This window comes from Staurois parvus, unplaced genomic scaffold (assembly GCF_062004578.1).
Source record: "Staurois parvus isolate SC_StPar_1 unplaced genomic scaffold, SC_StPar_1.0 ptg000171l, whole genome shotgun sequence".
In the NCBI taxonomy this organism is placed as follows: domain Eukaryota; kingdom Metazoa; phylum Chordata; class Amphibia; order Anura; family Ranidae; genus Staurois; species Staurois parvus.
In genome coordinates, this window is record NW_028317967.1 from 2263895 (window position 1) to 2291396 (window position 27502).

Sequence of the window (27502 nt, forward strand, 5' to 3'; positions counted from 1 at the left end):
TGTCCCTGAGTAACAATTCTGTGTCCCTCAGTAACAATTCTGTGTCCCTCAGTAACAATTCTGTGTCTGTCCCTGAGTAACAATTCTGTGTCTGTCGCTGAGTAACAATTCTGTGTCCCTCAGTAACAATTCTGTGTCCCTCAGTAACAATTCTGTGTCCCTCAGTAACAATTCTGTGTCTGTCCCTGAGTAACAATTCTGTGTCTGTCCCTGAGTAACAATTCTGTGTCCCTCAGTAACAATTCTGTGTCCCTCAGTAACAATTCTGTGTCCCTGAGTAACAATTCTGTGTCCCTCAGTAACAATTCTGTGTCCCTCAGTAACAATTCTGTGTCTGTCCCTGAGTAACAATTCTGTGTCTGTCCCTGAGTAACAATTCTGTGTCCCTCAGTAACAATTCTGTGTCCCTCAGTAACAATTCTGTGTCCCTCAGTAACAATTCTGTGTCTGTCCCTGAGTAACAATTCTGTGTCTGTCCCTGAGTAACAATTCTGTGTCCCTCAGTAACAATTCTGTGTCCCTCAGTAACAATTCTGTGTCCCTGAGTAACAATTCTGTGTCCCTCAGTAACAATTCTGTGTCCCTCAGTAACAATTCTGTGTCTGTCCCTGAGTAACAATTCTGTGTCTGTCCCTGAGTAACAAATCTGTGTCCCCAAGTAACGTTTCTGTGGCCCTAAGTAACGGTTCTGTGGCCCTCAGTAACAAATCTGTGTCCCTCAGTAACAATTCTGTGTCTGTCCCTAAGTAACAATTCTGTGGCACTAAGTAACGTTTCTGTGGCCCTAAGTAACGTTTCTGTGGCCCTAAGTAATGATTCTGTGGCCCTAAGTAACGTTTCTGTGGCCCTAAATAACGTTTCTGTGGCCCTAAGTAACGGTTCTGTGTCCCTCAGTAACAATTCTGTGTCCCTCAGTAACAATTCTGTGTCTGTCCCTGAGTAACAATTCTGTGTCCCTAAGTAACGTTTCTGTGGCCCTAAGTAACGGTTCTGTGGCCCTCAGTAACAAATCTGTGTCCCTCAGTAACAATTCTGTGTCTGTCCCTAAGTAACAATTCTGTGGCCCTAAGTAACGTTTCTGTGGCCCTAAGTAACGTTTCTGTGGCCCTAAGTAACAGTTCTGTGGCCCTCAGTAACAATTCTGTGTCCCTCAGTAACAATTCTGTGTCTGTCCCTGAGTAACAATTCTGTGGCTCTAAGTAACGTTTCTGTGGCCCTAAGTAACGGTTCTGTGGCCCTCAGTAACAAATCTGTGTCCCTCAGTAACAATTCTGTGTCTGTCCCTAAGTAACAATTCTGTGGCCCTAAGTAACGTTTCTGTGGCCCTAAGTAACGATTCTGTGGCCCTAAGTAACGATTCTGTGGCCCTAAGTAACGTTTCTGTAGCCCTAAGTAACGTTTCTGTGGCCCTAAGTAACGTTTCTGTGGCCCTAAGTAACAGTTCTGTGGCCCTCAGTAACAATTCTGTGTCCCTCAGTAACAATTCTGTGTCTGTCCCTGAGTAACAATTCTGTGTCTGTCCCTGAGTAACAATTCTGTGTCCCTCAGTAACAATTCTGTGTCCCTCAGTAACAATTCTGTGTCCCTGAGTAACAATTCTGTGTCCCTCAGTAACAATTCTGTGTCCCTCAGTAACAATTCTGTGTCTGTCCCTGAGTAACAATTCTGTGTCTGTCCCTGAGTAACAATTCTGTGTCCCTCAGTAACAATTCTGTGTCCCTCAGTAACAATTCTGTGTCCCTCAGTAACAATTCTGTGTCTGTCCCTGAGTAACAATTCTGTGTCTGTCCCTGAGTAACAATTCTGTGTCCCTCAGTAACAATTCTGTGTCCCTCAGTAACAATTCTGTGTCCCTGAGTAACAATTCTGTGTCCCTCAGTAACAATTCTGTGTCCCTCAGTAACAATTCTGTGTCTGTCCCTGAGTAACAATTCTGTGTCTGTCCCTGAGTAACAAATCTGTGTCCCCAAGTAACGTTTCTGTGGCCCTAAGTAACGGTTCTGTGGCCCTCAGTAACAAATCTGTGTCCCTCAGTAACAATTCTGTGTCTGTCCCTAAGTAACAATTCTGTGGCACTAAGTAACGTTTCTGTGGCCCTAAGTAACGTTTCTGTGGCCCTAAGTAACGATTCTGTGGCCCTAAGTAACGTTTCTGTGGCCCTAAGTAACGTTTCTGTGGCCCTAAGTAACGTTTCTGTGGCCCTAAGTAACGGTTCTGTGTCCCTCAGTAACAATTCTGTATCCCTCAGTAACAATTCTGTGTTTGTCCCTGAGTAACAATTCTGTGTCCCTAAGTAACGTTTCTGTGGCCCTAAGTAACGGTTCTGTGGCCCTCAGTAACAAATCTGTGTCCCTCAGTAACAATTCTGTGTCTGTCCCTAAGTAACAATTCTGTGGCCCTAAGTAACGTTTCTGTGGCCCTAAGTAACGTTTCTGTGGCCCTAAGTAACAGTTCTGTGGCCCTCAGTAACAATTCTGTGTCCCTCAGTAACAATTCTGTGTCTGTCCCTGAGTAACAATTCTGTGGCCCTAAGTAACGTTTCTGTGGCCCTAAGTAACGTTTCTGTGGCCCTAAGTAACAGTTCTGTGGCCCTCAGTAACAATTCTGTGTCCCTCAGTAACAATTCTGTGTCTGTCCCTGAGTAACAATTCTGTGTCCCTAAGTAATGTTTCTGTGGCCCTAAGTAACGGTTCTTTGGCTCTCAGTAACAAATCTGTGTCCCTCAGTAACAATTCTGTGTCTGTCCCTAAGTAACAATTCTGTGGCCCTAAGTAACGTTTCTGTGGCCCTAAGTAACGTTTCTGTGGCCCTAAGTAACGATTCTGTGGCCCTAAGTAACGTTTCTGTAGCCCTAAGTAACGTTTCTGTGGCCCTAAGTAACGTTTCTGTGGCCCTAAGTAACAGTTCTGTGGCCCTCAGTAACAATTCTGTGTCCCTCAGTAACAATTCTGTGTCTGTCCCTGAGTAACAATTCTGTGTCCCTAAGTAACGTTTCTGTGGCCCTAAGTAACGGTTCTGTGGCCCTCAGTAACAAATCTGTGTCCCTCAGTAACAATTCTGTGTCTGTCCCTAAGTAACAATTCCGTGGCCCTAAGTAACGTTTCTGTGGCCCTAAGTAACGTTTCTGTGGCCCTAAGTAACGATTCTGTGGCCCTAAGTAACGTTTCTGTAGCACTAAGTAACGTTTCTGTGGCCCTAAGTAACGTTTCTGTGGCCCTAAGTAACGGTTCTGTGTCCCTCAGTAACAATTCTGTATCCCTCAGTAACAATTCTGTGTCTGTCCCTAAGTAACAATTCTGTGGCCCTAAGTAACGTTTCTGTGGCCCTAAGTAACGTTTCTGTGGCCCTAAGTAACGATTCTGTGGCCCTAAGTAACGTTTCTGTGGCCCTAAGTAACGTTTCTGTGGCCCTAAGTAACGTTTCTGTGGCCCTAAGTAACGATTCTGTGTCCCTAAGTAATGTTTCTGTGTCCTTAAGTAACGTTTCTGTGTCCCTAAGTAACGTTTCTGTGTCCCTAAGTAACGTTTCTGTGGCCCTAAGTAACGTTTCTGTGGCCCTAAGTAACGTTTCTGTGTCCCTAACTAACGTTTCTGTGTCCCTAAGTAACGTTTCTGTGTCCCTAACTCTCTCCCTGAATACAGCCAGGTCTGCCTCTGTTGAATGACTGGAGGCAAATGGAGAATTCTAAAATGGCCGCCATTTATAGCTCGACCATTACACAGTGCTGGCTGGCTGGCTGCTGATTGGCTAATGCGATCACATGTCATAAATGAATGCATTATGGGTCAGCGCGCCTTGTTTGCGCGCCTTCCCAGACATCCCCGCTCCGTCGCCGCACATGTTGCCGCCATTTTAGGAACAATTTCGATTCGCGCATCCGAAGTCTGCTAATTTTCGGATTCGGCGCGAATTGAAATTTTCCTAATATTCGAAACGAATTCCACTTCGCCTAGTTCGATTCGCTCATCTCTAGCTCTTGAGTATCCATCCATCCAGCACGGCTACATCAGAACCCTGTTCCCTGCCTACAACTCATCAGCTATTACTGGACTCATCACAGGCACTCACCGTGCCCCTGCGACCGCTGTCCCACCATCAGCGGTCCTTGAGCCGGAGTTGTATGGGAGGCCTGCCTCTTCACGTCAGGCTCACTATCCAGGTACGGGACACATTTTGGCCTACATTTATGGCAAAATGTGAGTTTGTAGGATATTGTTATAACAGAAATGAGAAAATATTGTTGTTGTTTTTTTTCAAAATGTGGTCTTTTTTTGTTTACAATGCAGAAAAACCCACAGGTGATCAAATACCACCAAAAGAAAGCTCTATTTGTGTGAAAAAAGGACATACATTTTGTTTGAGTACAGCATTGCATGACCACGTAATTACCAGTTGAAATATCGCAGCATCATAATGTAAAAAATGGCCTGGTCAGGAAGGGAGGTAAATCCTCTGGAGGGCAAGTGGTTAAACAACCAATTTCATTTCTTATTAGACTGGGGGGCCCTCAAACTACACTAATTTTTGAGGTTATAAAATGGTATAGTAACATGAGTGGCCAAATTAAGAAAGAAAAGTATGTTAAACACTTTGAAACCTAAAATAAGTAAATAAAAGCAAATGCACTTTAAATATAAACTTTATTATGGTATGTTGAAAGAATGTAATAGTTTACATTAGCTTTCATATAACAAGATGCAAGAAGAAAGTGATTCTACCAATACTTGGAAACCAATTATCAGCCTTGTACAGTATTCAAGCTTATAAAAGATATCTAATTAGTTGCTGTTGATTACTGTATAGTAAAACCGGCTAGTGAACCTGCTTGCATGAATATATATTGTGTCTTCTACATTCTTCCTATAGGAGCAAACTAATGCAAAAGTATGATCATCTCAACACGCAACAGCTCTCTAACATTACTACATTTCATAAACTTTTTCATGGAAAACCATGCACATAAATCCAAGGCAAGGCCTCTGAATTCTGTCAAAACTTTCAGATAATGCTTCTTAATCATTCTAAGCAAAACTATACTAAACCCCTTTCCCAGCTGCTTACTTTCCTCATTGGAATGGATGCGACCTTAAAGGGTGAAAATCTTTCACCATTGGCCATCTCTTGAGACTGTAGACACTGGGGAAAAAACCCTAAAAAAGCCTATGAAGACTCACGGTGAAGTGGACTATGGATGGAGAGCAGGGCTTTCTTTCTGCCGGAACGCGGCGGTACTGCGTTCCGCCACCTTTTTCTTCTTGTCCCCGCTCACCGACTGCCTCTGCAGAGCTGACAAGCTATGCAGAGCAGCGAAAGTGACAGGTGCCGGACGCGGCTTGTTTATGTCATGCTTGCGCGTGCCCGGCACCTGTCACTGCCGCTGCTCACAGCCGGTGAGCGGGGACATGCACGCTTCACCCCCCCCCCCTCTACCGCCAGCGTGTAAACATCGGGGGCGCGGACGATGGGCGAGGACACTATGCACGCTTCACCGCCCCCCCCCCGCCGGCGTGTAAACATCGGGGGCGGCGCGGCGACATCAACGGCAGTGACAGCGTGGACGCAGGGGCCGTACAGCTTGGAGTAGGTAAGCTGCGCTCGGCTCCCTGTCACTGACTGCAGTATCATGTATTGCTCTAAATTTTTACTCTCTCCCCAGCCTGTGCCCACCTAAACTATCCCAACCACCTGTGCCCACCTAAACTATCTGAGCCCACCTAAACTATCCTCACCCACCTGAGCCCACCTAAACTATTTCAGAACGCAATTGCTCAGCGCTCAGCGGCGCCGATCGAGAGCGCCCCTCCTGTGCATGAGGAACAGGAAAGATAAATTCAGTGATGGACGGTATTTTTTGGAGGAAAAGGTGGCAACCCTAGGGGAGCCTGTAGGAGCAGGCACATCTACCAGACAGGGTACACATGCATGCTAGACTGATTTTATATCTATGCTGGACGTTTACAAACGGCCTGCCATGATTTTATATCTATGCATGTGTTCCTGGTGTCAGTACGGTACTGATTTTATATCTATGCGTGTGTTTCTGGTGTCAGTACGGTACTGATTTTATATCTATGCATGTGTTTCTGGTGTCAGTACGGTACTGATTTTATATCTATGCGTGTGTTTCTGGTGTCAGTACGGTACTGATTTTATATCTATGCATGTGTTTCTGGTGTCAGTACATTAGTCATTTTATATCTATGCATGTGTTTCTGGTGTCAGTACGGTACTGATTTTATATCTATGCGTGTGTTTCTGGTGTCAGTACGGTATTCATTTTATATCTATGCATGTGTTTCTGGTGTCAGTACATTAGTCATTTTATATCTATGCATGTGTTTCATGCAGATCATGCAAGAGGCAGCCGGGGGTCCGATGACATCATTTCCCTTATATGGTATGTACGGGAAATGATGTCATCGGAAGCCCCTCCCAAATTTTACTTGCATTCCTGTTCTCTAAAGGGGTGGTCCTAGGGTTTGATGGGGGCGTGGCCAGGTTTGGGTGGGGGAGTTCCACCACCTTTCCTCTGAGAAAAAAAGCCCTGATGGAGAGTATGAAAACAAAAAGCAGACCATGGCTGACCTTACAATATATAAGTAAGTGACTGGGATGGGGGCTTGTTAGTGCAGTTTATCTCAGAAAGGCTAGAGAAGCTGTGTTAGTGTAGTCTGTCATTACACTACAGTACACAACCACTTTAAACGATTTATTAATCTCTATTCATTCAAATAACTTATGCTTGTGTTCACTGGAAATTTATAATGTAGGAAAGGTTCAGCTACATAGCTACTGAACACCTGCAGAGAAACTTCTGTGAGCCACACTAAAATGTATTTGAGCACCCCAATGGCACCCAAGCCAGTAGTTCGGATTATGTGCACACTGATCTAAAGTATTTAACCCTAAACTGCTCTATGAGAATAACTGTATGCAACATGTATATTAACAAATCAACCCATAGAAGACAATACAAATTTACTCTAAAAGAAGGTGAATGTCATTTTACTTTGTGATTGTTCAGGTTCCTTCAGTGAAAAGTCTTTGAAATGTCTCATATCTTGCCCAAAGGGCAGCCTAAACTCAAAAGTATCTTTGTCTTCGTCTGAAGTCTGTGAGGGCTTTGAGGTGAATGGAAATGCAAAGTTTTCATCTCCTTCCGTTCCACCAAATATGCTTTCTGGAAAACATAATATATATATATATATATATGTATACAGTACATATCAGCAAGTAAAAATGATTCCCTCTGCCAGTCCCTACTCTTTGCTGCAAACCGCCAAACCAAATGTCCACTAAAGTATGCTATAAGCAACTAGGTATTTGGCATTTTGAAGCACAAAATAGAGACTGGCCAGAGACGGATTACTTTGGCAGATATAGTTGGCCAGTTTCAACACATATTGCAATTAATGTGAACCAAAAATCCTTTTTAGTGTTAATTTATATTTTCAGCATTAACATGGTCAAAGCAATTTAGCACCAGATGTGTCATATATATAAGCTATTTGGATTTGAGCACAAATATTTCACCTTCTATTGCATACTGCAGGTCATTGACCAGACTTGAGTCTGAACTGGCCAGAGTATGATTACTTTGACACAGTTGGCCAACTTGAACATGTACATGTATTGCAACCAAAAAATCCTTGTTTTTTTATGCAACAGTTTGCTAGAAATATGTAAGGGTGTATAGCAGCGTGCAAAGGGATCATTTTGAATTTTTCAGAATTTCACAGAGACAGCTCAAAGGCATTGTTTCAGTTACTCTCCAATCATTGTTACAATTGCATTTATCCTATATGGTAACTATGGTCTGTTTAACGATTCTTAGATATACATATGAACAAAATCAATTTAATGGATATCATCTAATGCTTTAACTTCTTCAGCCCCAGCCACTGCATAAAAACGGTTGCAGAGCGGCATGGCTGGGCAAAACCACGTTTTAAAACGTGTTTTTGCAAAACAGGTAGGGGGCGCCCGCCCGCCCTACCTGTCCCGCGGCTGTCAGCAGCGGGTCTCCGCCGCCGGGTCACGGCCGGTCATTACGGCTGTTTCCCTGTGATTAGTGGTGATCGCTGACAGAGAGCAGGGCTGCATTGTTTATACACAGCCCTGCTATCTGTCAGTTGCCTGTCAGCTCATGACAAGCTGAAGAGGGAGAGAAGAGTTTTTCTCTCTCGATCAGCCTGTCCCCGTCCAGCATACACCCCCGCCCCCTAGTAAAACACTCCCCTCACACAGTTGACACTAAAAATGTTAACCCCTTCCTCCCCAGTGCCATTAGTACAGTGTCAGTGGCTTTTTTTTTTCACTGATCACTGTATTGGTGTCACTGGGGATGTCAGTGACCCCAAGTCAGTTCCCTCCCAGTGTCAAAATGTCCACCGCAGTCCCGCAGTCCTGCCATAAGTCGCTGATCGCCGCCATATGTCGCTGATCGCCGCCATTATTAGTATAAAAAAAATTAAAAATCCCAGTATCTTTCCTGCCATTTGTAAACGCTATAACTTTCATGTAAACCAATTAATTTACACGTATTGGGATTTTTTTTTAGCAGAGACATGTCGCAGAATGCATTTTGGATGAACTTTGTGACAAAATTTGATTTTTTAATTTTTTTTACTGGACATGTTTTATAGCAAAAAGTCCAAAATATTGTTTTTTTTCTCAAAATTGTCAGCCTTTTTTTTTATAGCGCAAAAAATTTAAACCGCACAGGCGATCAAATACCACCGAAAGAAAGCTCAATTTGTGGGGAAAAAAAAGGATGTAAATTTAATTTGGGTGCAGTGTTGCATGACCGCGCAATTGTCAGTTAAAGTAACGCAGCGCTGTAACACAAACCTCTTCTGTAACCGCTTCCTGACCACTCTACAGCAGAAATACTGCTACAGGGTGGCATGGGTACGCAAAATTACACCCCGCGCTCCCGTGGTTTTCACACCCCTCCCAGATAGCGTCAGATTGCCTGTCAGTACACCAGTCATCACATTTAACCCCTTGATTGCCAGGAGCACGCTCATGTACAATAAGCCTCCATTGCTAGTATAGTGTCTGAACGGGTCAATATCTTTGATCAGGTCAGCACTATACCAGCGTTCACATTAGTATAGCGTACGCAGCGTTAGCGGGATCAGCCCCGGCACCTGCCAGCACTTGCGTGCAGCCCCTACGCTTACCCCCCACTTCTCCCCCAGCAAGTGCAGTGTCAGTAGGTCACTGTCACTTGATACATTGCACACAAAACCGCAGTGTTGGCAGAATCAGGCCTGATCTCTGTTAGCACTTGCCAGTAAATTTTGATGTCTCTCATATGCAGCAGAGTGCCAGTACTAGTGCCGCTCTACCTTTTGGTGAACTGAAGAGTACCAGCGGTCTAGTACATCCTGGTCTTTCACATACCTCCTTGATTTTTGGAGCTGTTTTTCACGGAATATCTGTATGCGTTGATTGTGGATCAAAGCAGTTTATATGCACAACAATTTATTGCTGCCAACCCAAATTCAAATCTTGCCAGACCATTCGCATGGAAACTCATTACGGTTTTCAAATTTACATTTTTTTGGGGCCTAACCTTCAACATGGGCATTACTAAAAGAAATTAATTGCGGTTGTATTGGTCCGCAGACCCGATTCATCATATGCCGTGTTCTCTGCTGCCATGGCCAGGCATAGATATGAGACTATAATGTGTTTTATGCATTTCAGCGACAATACACTCTGTCATCCTCGGGGTAACCCTAAATTTGACCTGCTCCGCAAAATTCAGCCCCTCGCAAATCACCTTAACCTCAAATTTGCAGATGTCTATACTCCCCAGCAAAACATCTGTCCCTTATTAATTTTTCTGGCCGCCTTGCATTCAAACAATTTCTCCCCAGCAAGCGTGCCAGATATGGGTAGAAGACCTGTGAGAGGACAACAGGCTATACTTATAAGTTTCGGATTTACGAAGGAAAGATAGTCACGTGGAGCCCGCCCTGATGCCCAGACTACATGGGGAGCAGTGGCAACATAGTTTGGGACTTGGGGTCATCATTTCTCCATATGGGGTACCACTTATACGTGGACAATTTTTATACAAGCGTGCCACTATTTAGACATCGATTCAATCTTGGAACTGGCGCTTGTGGCAAAGTGTGACCTAATGTGTGCCCACCATAAGAAGTGGGTGGATGCAGGGCGGTATATTCTAATGGTGGGCATACCACACACTTTTTCTGGCTGAGATTTCTTCTCATTTTTTCATTCAGTCCACTGGCTGCATACAAAAAAAAAAGAACATAGCATATATACCCAACAAGGACCAGCGATGTACTGGTACATCACTGGATTTGAATGGTTATACCAGGATGATACCTACAGCTGCAGGCATCATCCTGGTATCGTTTTTTTCAGCCGGTGATCGGCTTTCATGTAAAAGAAATCCTAGTGGCTAATTAGCTGCAAGATTGCTTTTACAAGCAGTGGGAGATGATGTCCCCCCTCCCCCGCTGCCTTCCACGGCCTTCTCGGGCAGTCCTGTGCCATCAAGGGAATCTGAGAATGCAGCCGATGTTTCTGCCAGCTGACCATAGAGCTGATTGGAGACCAGAATGGTGCCAATCATCTCTATAGTCTAAGAATTCGGAAACTACAAGCATTTCATCACTTCAGTTTCACAGGATATAAACAGCGCCATTTGTAAATTGGGAAAGCATCTGATCACACCGATTTTGGTTTGATTAGATAATGTAAGGGCAGCGGAGATATCTAGAGTCTGATAGACCCCAGATTTCTCAAAAAAGAATATGACAATGCCCATTGAAGTTATAGGGGTTATTTGCATTCCCTGTTATAGCATTAAAAGTGATAAAAAAAAAATGAAAGGTACAATGTAAAAATAATAAAAAAAAAATAAAAAAATATAAAAAAATTGCCCCTCCCATGCGCGCACACCTGTGTGCACAAGCCTTGACCCTGTGCCGTTATGTAAACAGCGGTTGCACCATGCATGTGAGGTATTGCTGTGAACGTCAGATTAAGGGCAGTAATTCTAACACTAGACCTCCTCTGTAAATCTAAAATGGTAGCTTTTAAAGGCTTTTAAAGCGTTGCCTATGGATATTAAAAATGTTTGCAGTTTGTCACCATTGCACGGGGCATGCGCAGTTTTAAAGCATGTCATGTTTGGTATCTATTTACACGGCATACCATTATCTTTTATATTTTACCAAACAATTGGCCAATATATTGTGTTTTTGTGCATTAAAAATAAAAAAAAGTGTATTTTTTTTTTAAAAATTGCTTTTGAAAAATCGCTGCGTGAGTACTATGTGCCATAAAAAATTGTATTACCCATCATTTTATTTACTAGGGTGTCTTCTTTAAAAAAACATATAATGTTTGGGGGTTTAAATTAATTTCCTAGCAAAAAATACTAATTTTTTTCATGTGAACAAAAAGGCTTGGTCTTCAGGTGGTTAGAAGAGTGAATGATGTGTGTAAACTTCTAATGCTGGACAAAAAACGCCCCCACCCCCCAAAATGACCCCTTTTTGGAAAGTAGTCACCCCAAACTATTTGCTGAGAGGAATGTTGAATCAATAGAAGAATTTATTTTTTTACCACAAGTTTTTGGAAAATGACAAAAATAAATATATATTTTTTTTTTACACAAAATTGTCAATTAAATGATTTACTGCTCACGCATGCCATGGTTATATGTGGAATTACTCCCCAAAATACATTCTGCAACTTCTACCAAGTATGGGGGTACCACATGTGAGAGACTTTTTGGCAGTCTAGCCAAGTACAGGACCCCAAAATCCAATAAGCACCTTCAGGCTTTTAAAGGGCTTTATTTCCTCATTACACTTCCAGACTACCTATCACAGTTTCGGAGGCCCTGAAATGCCAGGATAGCACCTAACCCCCCCAAATCACCTCTTTTTGTAAAGTAGACGCCCCAAGGAATTTGATAAAAACCCCATAAGTATTTTGCAAATCTCATTTGTTGCCACAAGTTTTTGGAAAATGAAGAAAAAAAACAAAAAAATATTTTTTCTATTTTTTTTATATTTCAAAACCTTGTGAGAAAAAATGAGATCTGCAAAATACTCATCATCCCTCTTTTAAATTCCTTGGGGTGTCTACTTTCCAGAAAGGGGTCATTTGGGGGGGGGGGGTTGGGGCTATCCTGGCATGTCAGGGCCTTCGAAACTGTGATAGGTAGTGAGGAAGTGTAATGAGGAAGTTACGCACCTTCAGGCTTTCAAAGTGGTCATTGGATTTCAGGCTCCTGTATGTGGCTAGGCTCCCAAAAAGTCTCACACATGTGGTATCCCCATACTCAGTAGAAGTAGCAGAATGTATTTTGGGGTGTAATTCCACATATACCCATGACTTGTGCGAGAAATAAATCATTTAAATGACAACTACGTGTAAAAAAAAAAAAAAAAAGTTTGTCATTTTCCAGAAACTTGTGGAAAAATAAAAATCTTCCATGGACTCAATATGCCTCTCAGCAGATAGCTTAGGGTATCTAATTTCCGAAAAGGGGTCATTTGAGGGTGTTTGTACTATCCTGGTATTTTAGCACCTCAAGAAATGTGATGGGCAGCCAGAAAGTAAAAGCTACGTAAATTCCATTATCTATACGAGGGGTGGGCAAACTTTTTGACTTGAGGGCCACAATGGGTTCATATATTGGACCCGGGGGCCGGACTAAGAGTAGATGAATGATGTGTATGTGTCATCCATAGTAAGTATAGTAATATTCCCCCATAGTAAGCATAGTAAATAATCCCCCATATAGTAATTCATCCCCCATATAGTAATTCATCCCCCATAGTAATTCATCCCCCATATAGTAATTCATCCCCCATAGTAATTCATCCCCCATATAGTAATTCATCCCCCATAGTAATTCATCCCCCATAGTAATTCATCCCCCATATAGTAATTCATCCCCCATAGTAATTCATCCCCCATATAGTAATTCATCCCCCATATAGTAATTCATCCCCCATAGTAATTCATCCTCCATATAGTAATTCATCCCCCATAGTAATTCATCCCCCATATAGTAATTCATCCCCCATAGTAATTCATCCCCCATTGTTAGGAATGGACTTGCCAGTAGTGGTGGGACTCACCTGCCTTGTGGGCTGCAGTACCAGGGCTGGCCAGCGGGTGCTCCCAGCAATCAGAGACTCAACCCTGCAGTCAGCCAAACACCTGAAACTGCTTATGCAGGTGTATTTAAGTGATGGCCAGACCTGCAGTCTTTGCCTTGGTGTGTGTGTTTTTCCTGGGCCCTGTATCTTGTAATCCTGCATTCTTGTTCCTGTTCCTGTGTTCCTGCTAGTATGTTTCCTTGTTGCCAAACTCTGCCTGTTCTGATTACGCTGACCCTCTCCTGCTCTGACCCCGGCTCGTTCCTGACCATCCCTCTGCCTGACCCTCTGTACCACGCTGCCCGCTACCTGCTGAACCTGGCTTGTGACCCCGACCATTCTCCGCTTGCTCCCCCTGTACCTACCTGCCCGATTGTTATTGACCCGGCCTGCCTGACGACGCTTGCATTGTATGTACTGTTATCTGTGGGTGGTTGGTTTGGTTTGTTTGCACTGTGTTATGTTTTAGTATTGCACTGCGTTTATGTTTGTATTGTTAGTGTTAATAAATTATATTGTTTATAACATATCTGAAGTCTGCGTTTCCCTGCGTCAGTCACATACCTCTGGTCATACCCGGGAGCCCTGACACCCATATAGTAATTCATCCCCCATATAGTAATTCATCCCCCATAGTAATTCATCCCCCATATAGTAATTCATCCCCCATAGTAATTCATCCCCCATATAGTAATTCATCCCCCATAGTAATTCATTCCCCATATAGTAATTCATCCCCCATAGTAATTCATCCCCCATATAGTAATTCATCCCCCATATAGTAATTCATCCCCCATAGTAATTCATCCCCCATATAGTAATTCATCCCCCCTATAGTAATTCATCCCCCCTATAGTAAGTCATTCCCCATATTAATTCATCCCCCATATTAAGTCCCCAAGTCCCCCCTGTGTCAATTCACTTACCTTTGCTCCGCGCGTTCCTCTCACCGTGTTTCCGCGCCGTTCCAGTCTTCAGGGCGGACTGTGAGAGGAGCCTAGCTCCCCTCCCCTCACGTTCGTCACGCTGCCCCGCCTACACACATCCTGACAGCCACATCCGCGGGCCGGATTAAAAGGTCCGCCGGGCCGTATACGGCCCGTGGGCCGTAGTTTGCCCATTGCTGATCTATACCATAGTTTGTAGACGCTATAACTTTCACAAAAAGCTATCAATATACATTTATTGGGATTTTTTAACCAAAAACATGTAGCAGAATACATTTTGGCCTAAATTTATGACAAAATTTTAGTTTTTTTTAGATATTTTTTATGACCAAAATGAGAAAATATTGTTTATTTCAAAAAAATTTTTTTTTCTTCAAAACTTTTTCTGGTTATAGCGCCAAAAATAAAAAGTGCACAGGTGATCAAATACCACCAAAAGAATGCTCTATTTGTGTTAAAAAAAGGACATAAATTTCATTTATGTACCGTATTGCATGACCGCGCAATTGTCCATTAAACTAGCGCAGCGCTGTATACCAAAAAATGTCGTAAATTGCAGTATCTATACCATAGCTTGTAGACGCTATAACTTTCACACAAAGCAATCAATATACACTTATTGGGATTTTTTTTACCAAAAACATGTAGCAGAATACATTTTGGCCTAAATTTATAACTAACTTTGAGTTTACTATATATTTTTTATAGCTGAAAGTAAAAAATATCGTTTTTCTTCAAAATATTTGGTCTTTTTTTGTTTATAGCGTGAAAAATAAAAAGCGCACAGGTGATCAAATACCACCGAAAGAAAGCTCTCTTTGTGTGAAGAAAAGGACGTAAATTTCCTTTAGGTGCAGCATTGCATGACCGCGCAATTATCAGTTGAATTAGTGCAACGCCGAGTAGCAAAAAGAGTCCTGGTCATTAAGGGGGGTAAATCCTCAGGAGCTCAAGTGGTTAAAAACATATTTATAATATAAATATATAGACAGGCAAATTTGCTTATTTTATGTACAGGCATTTTTTCTGCTTTGTATTGCAATATGATGTTGTATCGCAATATGATGTGGCTATTCGTCTTTCAAATCTATTTTCCTACCATCTTATCTTCCTTCATATCTGCCTCTCAGAAAACAGCAATTAAGAAAATAGCATCCAAGAGGTGCTGGGACTTTGATGTGTCTATACAACCTAGAGGGAGGACAAAAACATTCGGAAAGCTCACTGGCTCAGGTTAGGCTGCTCACAACAGACAAGGCTACCCTCCAGTGGGTATTCTACTAGGTTACCAGAAAAAAGTGTGCACTAATGGAAGGTGTGCCAGACCAAAGGATAAAAGGTTACTAATTAATTTTTGGTTTATACTAAAAAAAAAAATCTAACATGTTTTGGGAGGCAGGAACCACTCATTTGCATGATAAATCAAAATAAGAAGTCTAAACTATTTGGTTGAACTGGATGAACTTGGGTCTTTTTTCAGCCAGACTAACTATGTAAAACTAATTAATCTGGACTCTTTTATTCTTTGGGTTGACGTTCCTTCCATTCGTGCATGCTTTTCAGAAAATGTGAAGCACCAACAATTCTACTTGTAGCCAGATACCATGTGATTTTGCCTAGGCTTTACGTCACATTAGAGAGCTCAGGAATGCAGATTTTTTCTTACTCAAAAATATAATTTGCTAATGCTTAGACATTTCCTATTGATGTGTGAAATTCAGTAAGTCTACTTTATACTAAACATAATAATTAACAGGAACATACACTTCTAGAAGGGGCTGAAAGATCAGTGTTCATATATTGATAGTCACCTGACTAGAGGTTTGTTTAACAATATCTTCACACAGGTATAAGTGTGCTTTGCTGGACAGAACAGGTTTTACTCAGCCCTGTTCACTGTATACCAATAGATGACTTGAATGAAGCCTCACAAAGTGAGCTTAAACTCTGTGCCAAAAACGTGGGTCATAAAAGTTTGAGATGGATACCAACAATGTATTTAAAACCAACATTTTTTTTAATTTTGACAAATGTATGGAATTGTTACAGCTGTTTCCAGATTTTTTTTTTTTTTGCAATGACACACAAGGGACTCTTCCCTTCAATAAAGCTGCAAATATTTGAAAAGTATGAGCTAATATTTTCATACTAACCAAAGTCTTTCACAGGTGATGATGTATCTATGTCCAAGGGTGAATGGCTTCTACCCTGAGAATAAAAACAAATATTGGTGATTCATACCTTACTATGAATTACAATTAACCTACTGTAGCCACCTTACCCTAAAACCTAATGTCTGATTAATGTTAGTATTTGCTAGGCTGTAATTAGCCTGACCTAGATTGGTAGTTCAGCTTCTCAGGGTCTCTCCTGGGTTCTGCCTTTTCTTTGCTTCTGCCTGCTGCCTGGGATTGTCTCTAGCAATAGTATGTAAGGCCACACTAATCAGTTATGAACATTTATATCTTCCTGATTAATCACTGGAAGCTTACTGTCAGAGGTGCAGGCTGGGAGACGGTATAAAAAAAACTCATGAGTGATCTTGGGAAGTGAGGGATGTAGGTGGCTGTTGCATCCTCTCAGATTTGAGGCCTAGTATACTGAACAAGGGAATTAAAGCACCATGAAGGACCTTCAGCCTACTTGGGGAACCTGAGAAGCTGGGTGGAATCTTCGTTCTCAACTAAAGTGGGTGACCTCTTCCTAAGGAACTGTAGCTGGGCCAACAAGTGTCTTGCAGTCAGGAGCTGATTTCACAGAATGCCGGTTTGGTGTAAATATTCTCTATGAAGACTGTAGGTACCATTTGTCCTTCATCTGGCAACTGCCAAGTACATGGGTGTCCTGTGCCCTAACCCTCTCTGCCAGGGGAGTTGAATGCGAGTCAATAAAATCTGCACATGCTCAGTTTAGTATGTATTGCTAAAGAGGTTTTTTTTTTCTTGTAAGCGTGCAGGTGATCGGCAAAGGGTCAGCCAGTCAGCACTGTCCAGACAGAGGTCAGGGGTTTTGCATCCTCATAGAGCAGAAGGAAAATTCCTCCTACAAGCTTTAACCAGTGCTCTGCTGAACACTAATAGATGTCAAACGACTGCTCTAACTGCTGATGAGAAAAGGTATTTAGCAGTTTATATTTACTAAAATAATTGCACTTCCATGTTCTCTGTACTGTGGGAGACCAGGTATAGTGAATGCAGGGTCCGGGGTTTAGTAACACCTTAAGCCCATACAAAATGAATGGGCTCAAATTGCACTGCAAAGAATCGCTTGTGACCTGAACAGGAATGTGGTGCAATTCCTGTCCGAATCACATGTGGCATCTTGCACCGCAATAGGGGAGAGGGGAAAAAAGCAATGTTTATTCAATGAAAGGGTTAAAATGAAACAGTATTGCACATAACAGACATAACTGGTGACGGGCATAAAAGAAGTTTAGTGTGGAACCCCCATTCCAAAGTTCAGTCCCTATTAGAACCGCTGGAGAAAGTGCTGAAAATACCGGTATTGGTGCAACACTATTTAGAACCTCTGTTCAGTTATTAATACCGACTTGAACCTTATGACACCAACATGGGGCACTATTCCTCCTCCCCCTCACTGACACCAACGATGAGGCACTATTCCTCCCCCCCCCACTGACACCAACAATGGGGCACTATTCCTCCCCCCCCACTGACACCAACGATGGGGCACTATTCCTCCCCCCCACTGACACCAACGATGGGGCACTATTCCTCCCCCCACAGACACCAACGATGGGGCACTATTCCCCCCCCCCCACTGACACTAACGATGGGGCACTATTCCACCCCCCACTGACACCAATGATGGAACACTATTCCTTCCCCCACTGACACCAATGATGGGGTACTATTCCCCCCACTGAGACCAATGATGGGGTACTATTCCTCCCACTGACACCAATGACGGGGCACTATTCCTCCCACGGACACTAATGATGGGACACTATTCCTCCCACTGATACCAATAATGGGGCATTATTCCTCCCACTGACACCAACGATGGGGAACTATTCCTCCCACCACTGACACCAACAATGGGGCACTATTCCTCCCCCCCACTGACACAAACTATGGGGCACTATTCCTCCTCCCCACTGACACCAACGATGGGGCACTATTCCTCCTCCCCACTGACACCAACGATGGGGCACTATTCCCCCCCCCACTGACACCAACAATGGGGCACTATTCCTCCCCCTCACTGACACCAACAATGAGGCACTATTCCTCCCCCCCACACTGACACCAACGATGGGGCACTATTCCTCCCCCCCACTGACACCATCGATGGGGCACTATTCCCCCCCCCCCACTGGCACCAACGATGGGGCACTATTCCACCCCCCACTGACACCAACGATGGAACACTATTTCTTCCCCCACTGACACCAATGATGGGGTACTATTCCCCCCACTGACACCAATGATGGGGTACTATTCCCCCCACTGACACCAATGACGGGGCACTATTCCTCCCACTGACACCAAAGACGGGGCACAATTCCTCCCACTGACACCAAAGATGGGGCACTATTCCCCCTACTGATACCATTGATGGGTTGCTATTCCTCCCACTGACACCAATGCTGGGGCACGATTCCTCGCTCTGACACCAATGATGGGGCACTATTCTTCCCACTGACACCAATGATGGGACACTATTCCTCCCACTGATACCAATGATGGGGCACTATTCCTCCCACTGACACCAATGATGGGGCACGATTCTTCCCAGTGACACCAATGATGCAGCACTATTTCTCCCACTGACACCAAAGATGGGGCACTATTCCCCCCACTGATACCAATGATGGGGCACTATTCCTCCCACTGACACCAATGATGGGGCACTATTCCTCCCACTGACACCAATGATGGGACACTATTCCTCCCACTGACACCAATGATGGGGCACTATTCCTCCCACTGACACCAATGACGGGGCACTATTCCTCCCACTGACACCAAAGATGGGGCACTATTCCCCCCACTGACACTAATGATGGGGCACTATTCTTCCCACTGATACCAATGATGGGGCACTATTCCTGCCACTGATACCAATGATGGGGCCTATTCCTCCCACTGACACCAATGATGGGGTGCTATTCCTCCCACTGACACCAATGATGGGGTGCTATTCCTCCCACTGACACCAATGATGGGGCACTATTCCTCCCACTGACATCAATGATAGGGCACTATTCCTGCTACTGATGCCAATGATGGGGCACTATTCCTCTCACTGACACCAATGATGGGGCACTATTCCTCCCACTGACACCAATGATGGGACACTATTCCTCCCACTGACACCAATGATGGGACACTATTCCTCCCACTGATACCAATGATGGGGCACTATTCCTCTCACTGACACCAATAATGGGGCATGATTCTTCCCACTGACACCAATGATGGGGCACTATTTCTCCCACTGACACTGATAGAGTACTATTCCTCCCACTGACACCAATTTTGGGACACTATTCCTCCCACTGACACCAATGACGGGGCACTATTCCTCCCACTGACACCAATGACGGGGCACTATTCCTCCCACTGACACCAATGACGGGGCACTATTCCTCCCACTGACACCAAAGACGGGGCACTATTCCTCCCACTGACACCAAAGACGGGGCACGATTCCTCCCACTGACACCAAAGATGGGGCACTATTCCTCCCAGTGACACCAATGATGGGACACTATTCCTCCCACTGACACCAATGATGGGGCACTATTCCTGCCACTGATACCAATGATGGGGCACTATTCCTCTCACTGACACCAATGATGGGGCACTATTCCTCCCACTGAAACCAACGATGGGACACTATTCCTCCCACTGACACCAATGATGGGACACTATTCCTCCCACTGATACCAATGATGGGGCACTATTCCTCACACTGACACCAATGATGGGACACTATTCCTCCCACTGACACTGATGGAGTACTATTCCTCCCACTGACACCAAAGACGGGGCACTATTCATCCCACTGACACCAAAGACGGGGCACGATTCCTCCCACTGACACCAATGATGGGACACTATTCCTCCCACTGACACCTATGATAGGGCAGTATTCCTGCCACTGATACCAATGATGGGGCACTATTCCTCTCACTGACACCAATGATGGGGCACTATTCCTCCCACTGAAACCAATGATGGGACACTATTCCTCCCACAGACACCAATGATGGGACACTATTCCTCCCACTGATACCAATGATGGGGCACTGTTTCTCCCACTGACACTGATGGAGTACTATTCCTCCGACTGACACTAATGATGGGACACTATTCCTCACACAGACACTAATGATGGGGCACCATCATTGGTGTCAGTGCGAGCAATAGTGCCCCATCATTGGTGTCAGTGGGAGGAATAGTGTCCCATCATTGGTGTCAGTGGGAGGAATCGTGCCCCATCATTGGAATACTATACTGAAATACCATACCATATTGAAATCAAATCTGATGTTTTTTAATTTTTATTTGGTGTGCGTTGGAAAAGGGGTAGTCTTATACGGCGAGTATAGCTCAAACCCTATATTTTAACAGGGGGGGGTCGTCTTATACACCCAGTCGTCTTATACGCCGGAAAATATGGTATCTTTTATTAATTTTGTTTCATACAAAATCATCTTACAACCAACATTTCAAAATACAAATTTTTACACAAATATACCCTATTCCCTTCACCTCCCTTCACCAGCATATTCCCCTTTTCACTTTCTATTTTCATTTACTTCTAGTTCCTCAAATATGCTTTCAATCTATCTTCACCCGCTTCCTATCGTATCTCCTCTCTCTTACCCTCCTACGAGACACTCCTTTTCATTTTAGGCTCTTCCTACTCTTTATATTCTGATCACTTCTAGATATCTTTTTGATGATTTACCATTTTTTTAAAATTGTTTCATTTGATCTACGACCAAATGGTATAACTCCTCCATCATATATGTATACTCAACTCTATTTATCCTGTCCTTTATTTTTGGTGGGTCTTGAGCTTGTCAAAATGTAGGGATAAGTACTTTAGCTGCATTTATTAAATGATATATTACCCTGTTCGTATATTGTTTCACTGAAGTCTCAGTTATATGGAATAAACAAACCCACGGGTCCTTCGGTATAATGATCCCCAGAACCTCTTGTATGCATTGGATTATTTCTTGCCAGAACTTCTGTATTTTAGGGCACTCCCACCATATATGTGTTATTGTTCCCCCACCCTCTGCAACAGAAAGGTGAGACTTCTGATTGTTGTTTATGTGCTACACTAAGTGTAATGTACCATCTAACTAAACATTTATAAATAATTTCTACTGTATTCATATTCATCGTCCCATGTGTTAATTTAAACTATTTTATTTTTTTGTTGCTCATTCAGTTTTGTTCCTAGTTCCTTTTCCCACTTTTCTAAGTACAATGGAGAATCAGATCCAGCTATTACAGTCAGGATCTTATAAATCGTGGAAGTGACATGTTTTTGAGTTGTATTTGAACTAAACATTTGTTCAAATGGATACATATCCTCCACTGTTCTTAGAGGCTGCGGGAGTGCTGCAAGAAAAGTGTACTAATTGGTAGTAACGCAATTCATCTATTGTAAAAAATAAATCTTTTTTACTCTTTAAATCTTGAAAAGAGCATAATTTCCCTTTGTATACAATAACTTTTAAACATGCATTTCTATCTTGTGTCCATTTCCCTGAAATATTGTCTTTCCCAGGTGGGAAAAACTCAGTTCCAACCAATGGTATTAACAGTGAATTGTACTTCCATCCCATTTGTTTTTACATTACATCCCATACCCTTAAAACATTCCGTATCAAAGTGCTTGTATTTTCATCCACTGTACGAAACATTTGTGGAAGCCAAAATCAAAATGTAACTTACTAAGTGTACTTTCTATTTTTACCTAGCTTCTCCCTCGTGAGTTATATACCCAATTTGCTATTCGTGATAGTATCACCAAAGGATAATATTTCCTGATGTTAGGCAAGCTTAAACTACCTTTCCCTTTATCATTATGCAGAACTTCATATTTAACTTTTGGTTTTTTATTTACCCATATATACCCAAGTATCATTTTTTTTTAGGGTCGCAAAGAAAGACTCTGGTAAATATATTGGTAACATGTGGAACTTATATAAGATTTTTGGTACGATCACCATCTTTACCATATATATCCGACCTATCCAGTAAAGCCATCCAGATGAAATTTTTTTTCAATTCATCCTTTATCTTGTTTATTAATGGTATATAAATTTGCCTGATATAGATTCTTTATGGAAGGAGTTAACTTTATGCCTAGATAGTTTAAATCGTTTTCCTTCCATGTAAAGGAGAATTCTTTTTGTAGAGTTTGTTTCTCTGTCTTTGGAATATTAATATTTAATATATCTGACTTTGAGGGGTTAATTTTTAAGTTTGATAGCTCTCCATAGTATTATAGTAATATGCTCATTAAATTAGGTAACGTTAATCTAGGGCAGTGATGGCGAACCTTTTTGAGCCCGAGTGCCCAAAACTGCAACACAAACCAACTTTTTTATTTCAAAGTGCCAACACTGCAATTAACCACTTGCCTACCTGGACGCACTGATAGACGGCACTGATCGGTGGCACTGCTGGGCATCATTGATGGGTCGCACTGATGGGCAGCACTGATGGGCGACACTGCTGGGCACTGACAGGTGGCACTGCTGGGCAGCACTGACAGGCGACACTGCTGGGCACTGATGGGTGACACTGCTGGGCACTGATGGATGACACTGCTGGACACTGCTGGGCATCATTGATGGGTGGCACTGATGGGCAGCACTGATGGGCGACACTGCTGGGCAGCACTGACAGGTGGCACTGCTGGGCAGCACTGACAGGTGGCACTGCTGGGCAGCACTGACAGGTGGCACTGCTGGGCAGCACTGACAGGCGACACTGCTGGGCACTGATGGGTGACACTGCTGGGCACTGATGGATGGCACTGCTGGGCATCATTGATGGGTGGCACTGATGGGCAACACTGATGGGCGATACTGCTGGGCACTGACATGTGGCACTGCTGGGCAGCACTGACAGGTGCCACAGAGTCTGGGGGAGGACCTTCTCCCTGAGAAGAGATGTGCCAACACCTGGCGGCACTCACACAGGCTGTAAAAACACTGGAAGAAGGATATAAGCATCTGGAGGGACAGGTTCAGAGCTTGGCCGCACCTGCGCCCACAACATCAGACGCGGTGAGTGCGCCTTCTGCCACAGGCTCAGCTGGGCCTTCCACTGGAGCAGCATTTTCCATCCCTCTGCCAGAACCACGAGTACCAACCCCTGAGAGGTTCAATGGGGATCAAGGAAAGTGCAGGGCTTTCCAGAATTCCTGGCAGCTATATTTTTTTTACAGATTTACAGTTCACAGAAAAAAGCACTCTTTCCTCTTCTTCTAAATTCCCTAGATGGCCTCTCCTATCTTTGAGTTTCCTTTTTAAAAAGAAAATTTTCTGCAATCCCAACAGACCCTATGACCACCATACAGGATACTTTTACTTCCACACATTATTCAAAAAGACTTATTCGGCAGTACATTGGGGGTTTACCGCTACCCATCTTCGTCTGAGTGTGGAACCACTCGTCACCCTGTTCACTCGTCCATCTCAGTCGGGCTTTCCATATGTTTGTGGTGTATCTACTGGGACTCTGGAAATCTCCAGGTGTTTTCAGTGGTGTAGTGTGGGGTGCCCCCCCCTCCGTATGTGCTGCCACTTCTTCCTCCTTCTTCCTCAGTTGTGTCTCTCGGTACTTCTGGCACTCCCGGAGCCCCAGCTGCTGTCATGTGGGCGTCAAGTGGGTGCTGCTTGCACCCCTAACTCCTCCACAGACCACCACCTCCTCCCGACCTGCCAGGGCCACAGAGCTCCTCCAGACCCTGTCCACCACTGACCGCCGAGGGACAAACAGCTCCCAGCGCAGTGCCCCGCATACACAGGTAGGGCCTGAGTCAGATCTATCATTGTTTAAATGACAGGCGTCTGGAGCTCTTAAAACAGTCGGCCTCTCAACGACATGTTAAGACCCTTCCCCCTCTCAGTTTTCTTAAATGAATGTTTGCAATTGCACAAAAAAGACTGGATTTATATAATTCACTAATTGTGTTTTACCTGATCTGGAAATGTAATTGATCTAAGTGGAGATTCAAAAGTACCAAAGCTGGGTGTCTTGGGTGTAGAGGTCTTAAACACGGTAAAATATGGTGATTTTTCTGTTTGCTCCATTGGTGCTGAATACCTACAACCACATTTATAAACACAAAACAATACTGAGTGTAAATCAACTCCATGACTTCTCAAAGAATACACCAACAATTTATTGGAGTATATTCAATATTTGATTGCTTGTGATGTTAATGAATAAGTGCACCTTTTCAATATTTATGATTATCACTGTATTGTGCATGCTCTCAAATTAAATACATACTTGTTATCTGAAGATTTTATGAAATTCCGTCCTTTCTTGACATTGCCAAAGTGAACTTTTTTGACAAATGCAGTTGTTGCAGGAGAAGGGATTTCAGGTACAGCAAAAGATGGAACGTTTGGCAATGCAAAAACGTCATGTTCAGATACTTTTCCATTGGACTGATCTTCAGTTTCGTCACAACTTCTATGTTCACCCTGCAGATTTAAATACAGTTTATCAACTTACTTTGCGCACTGCGATCCTAATTCCTTTTCCTCATATACTTCCAGTTGGTATCTAATGTTTAATGCTCAGGTTCAGTCAGTTTAATCGCAGGAGCACATATACAGCACATTATATTGTATGTCAGTGGTGGAAACTTGGTGGACACAGGAGGCCTCAATAGTGGCTCAGGACATCACCAAAGGGCCACACATATAATATTCTGTACAGCGGACATGATACAGGAGACTGGAAATGTTTTAGATTGAATTTCTAGAAATCATTGTCATTACAGCCTCTTTCTAAATCATTTGCTATTCCTGAAAGTTCACCTTTCATAATATGTTACATGCTACACCCATATCCAGGGTGTACCACATAACATGTTACTAATGCAGCAGCCCCTCACCCCCCTCCATTGTGACAGCAGGCAGGGGATCCTCTCTCCACACCTGCTATCATAATTCATATACAGTGTGGCTGTGCAGGGCTCTGTCCACGCAGCCATGTCATTGAGTCACAGAGTTCTGTGAATGCATGAACTACTAGTCCTGTCTGCCACAGTGGCAAATGACTAGTAGTTCTCAATGAACTGCAAGGGCATTGGTTTATAGTCTGAGTATGGTACTAGAGAGAGTACTTATTTTATGAGACACCATCATTTTTATGTTACCTAGAGTGAGAGGAGGTACAGACAGACAGCTGTACTGAGTTTGTGCAAAAGCATAACGTTGTACTCACAATCTGATGGTTGTGGTTGCAATGATTTGCAGGCTCCTTTGTAAAAAAAATAAAAACTGCACTTTTTTAACCCACAAAATCATGTACATTTTTTTTTTCTTTTACAAAAGGTGAACTTTTGCCTTTTAATATTGCCAACAGCAAGATCCATTATTAAAGATCAGACAAAAAAAATACATAAAAAGAGAAAACAAAATGGGCAACAGAAATAATGTAAGAGAGTGTAAAAGAAATAAACAAAACTGATTAACCAGAAGCCAGTGTAATACATTTTTTTTTATAGTTCTGGTACTTGCAGTAACATGCAGAAGCGTCAGCGTTTATAGTAAGAGTATGGTACTAGAGAGAGCAATTGAACCAATTGGTCTCTCTAGAGAAAGAACTTTTTCCGACATCCTCATTGTCATGGGACCTAGAGCTAGAGGAGGCAGTGTTCCCAGGCTTTCCTTATACCACAAGGCAGTAACTCTAGGAATACTGCAGTTCTAAAGTAACTGCTTACCAGATCTGAATAAGCACCTAGGCAGGCAAATACTGGTTACTGTCATGGGTTGAAAATCTGCTTCCAATAGGGGTAGAGAGCCTGACCAGAATTTGCAGCAGCTATAGTGGCAAAAGCCACAGTGTAGATACACAAGGACTTGGCTGGCCACTCCTTGCGTCAGGGTGAGAGCCCTGAGAAGGGCCGAGCCACAGGGTCTAAGACACCTCCTGGTCTTCATCAGAGCTCCTAAGGGTGGAGATGTTGCACCACAAGTGATGTCCAGGTAGCAGTCCTGCCAATCACCCAAGAAGGCTGCATTTGAAAGCCGGTGAGATTCTCCTGAAGCACAGGGGAACACACTAAGACACAGGCAGGGAAAGCAGATGAAGATATATCGGGAATTGACAAACGCACAGAGAAACAGGCTAGAACAGACAAACAGGAATGAACTGAAGTACAGAGGGAGAAGACAGACGGGAAGCAGGAAGGAAGGCACAGCATAACTCAGGTATGAAAAGGGAACACAATGGACACAGGCATAGGGTACCCAAGGCTGAAAGTACAAGGAACACAGAAGAAATGCAGGAAGGATCACTGGGGAATACAGGGAGGAAGAACAAAGGGCCATGGAAGCAATATTAAAAAAAGCACAGAAAACAATGAATAGAAAAAGGGGGTCTGACTACAACAGTGTGGGTGCATTGCTTGAACACCAAGATATCCACACGCTAGCCTTTAAAACAGCACCACCTCTGGGATTGTCTTGAAGCCAGTACCTACACTCAGAGGGAAAATCTGGCACTGGAGCCTGGGACAGGTGAGTGTAACAGTTATTTTGGCCAAAAGCAACACAATAATTATCTAAAAGTGGCATGTGTCCCTTGAATCCCTGGCTGGGGAGAAGGGGTACATACTACGGTATACTATACCTGAGAACAGTAACCTGAATCCTTAGATGTATCTGAACTAGTGGCAATCGGTTCCTTTCTGATTTCTGATAATAAAAACACATTGAAATCAATTATGTAATTTTAATAACGTATATACATACTGTATTTAACAAGTCTACACATACATTAAAATGCATTTAAACTAAACGTAAAATAACATATTTTATATCTCAAAAAGATTGGCAGTTCATATATACAAAAATGACAAAAGGTTATGAATGACATGCATGTAAGTAAAGTCATGTTTAAAATAAAATAAATAAAAATACACGGAGACTGTAACAAGCAGCCTTGAGCCTTCACCATCTGCTGGTCATTACTAAGGACTGCAACTCCAGTCTTTGAAGATCACACATGCTCTTATAAGGTAGGTGCCTAATAGACTGCTGGGTATTTCTCATTGCTCATGAACTTAGAAAAAGGTCTGTCTGATTCCAGCTTCTATCATAAGCTGTTCATACACTGACAGAATTATGTCTGAAAGTTTTTTTAACCAAAG

The 27502-nt window shown here is 43.2% G+C and overlaps 1 protein-coding gene across 1 annotated transcript in view; it reads right to left on the minus strand.

The window, feature by feature from the left end:
• Positions 1-6552: 6552 nt before the first annotated feature.
• The window catches only part of LOC149462699 (uncharacterized), a 197262-nt gene continuing 176312 nt past the window's right edge, over positions 6553-27502 (minus strand). The window contains exons 7-11 of the mRNA XM_089676552.1: positions 26983-27047; positions 24625-24821; positions 24309-24435; positions 16264-16318; positions 6553-7180 (exon numbers count right to left, since the gene is read on the minus strand). Coding sequence (XP_089532678.1) covers positions 6984-7180; positions 16264-16318; positions 24309-24435; positions 24625-24821; positions 26983-27047 — 641 coding nt within the window. The 3' untranslated portion in view covers positions 6553-6983. The remainder of the gene's footprint in view (positions 7181-16263; positions 16319-24308; positions 24436-24624; positions 24822-26982; positions 27048-27502) is intronic.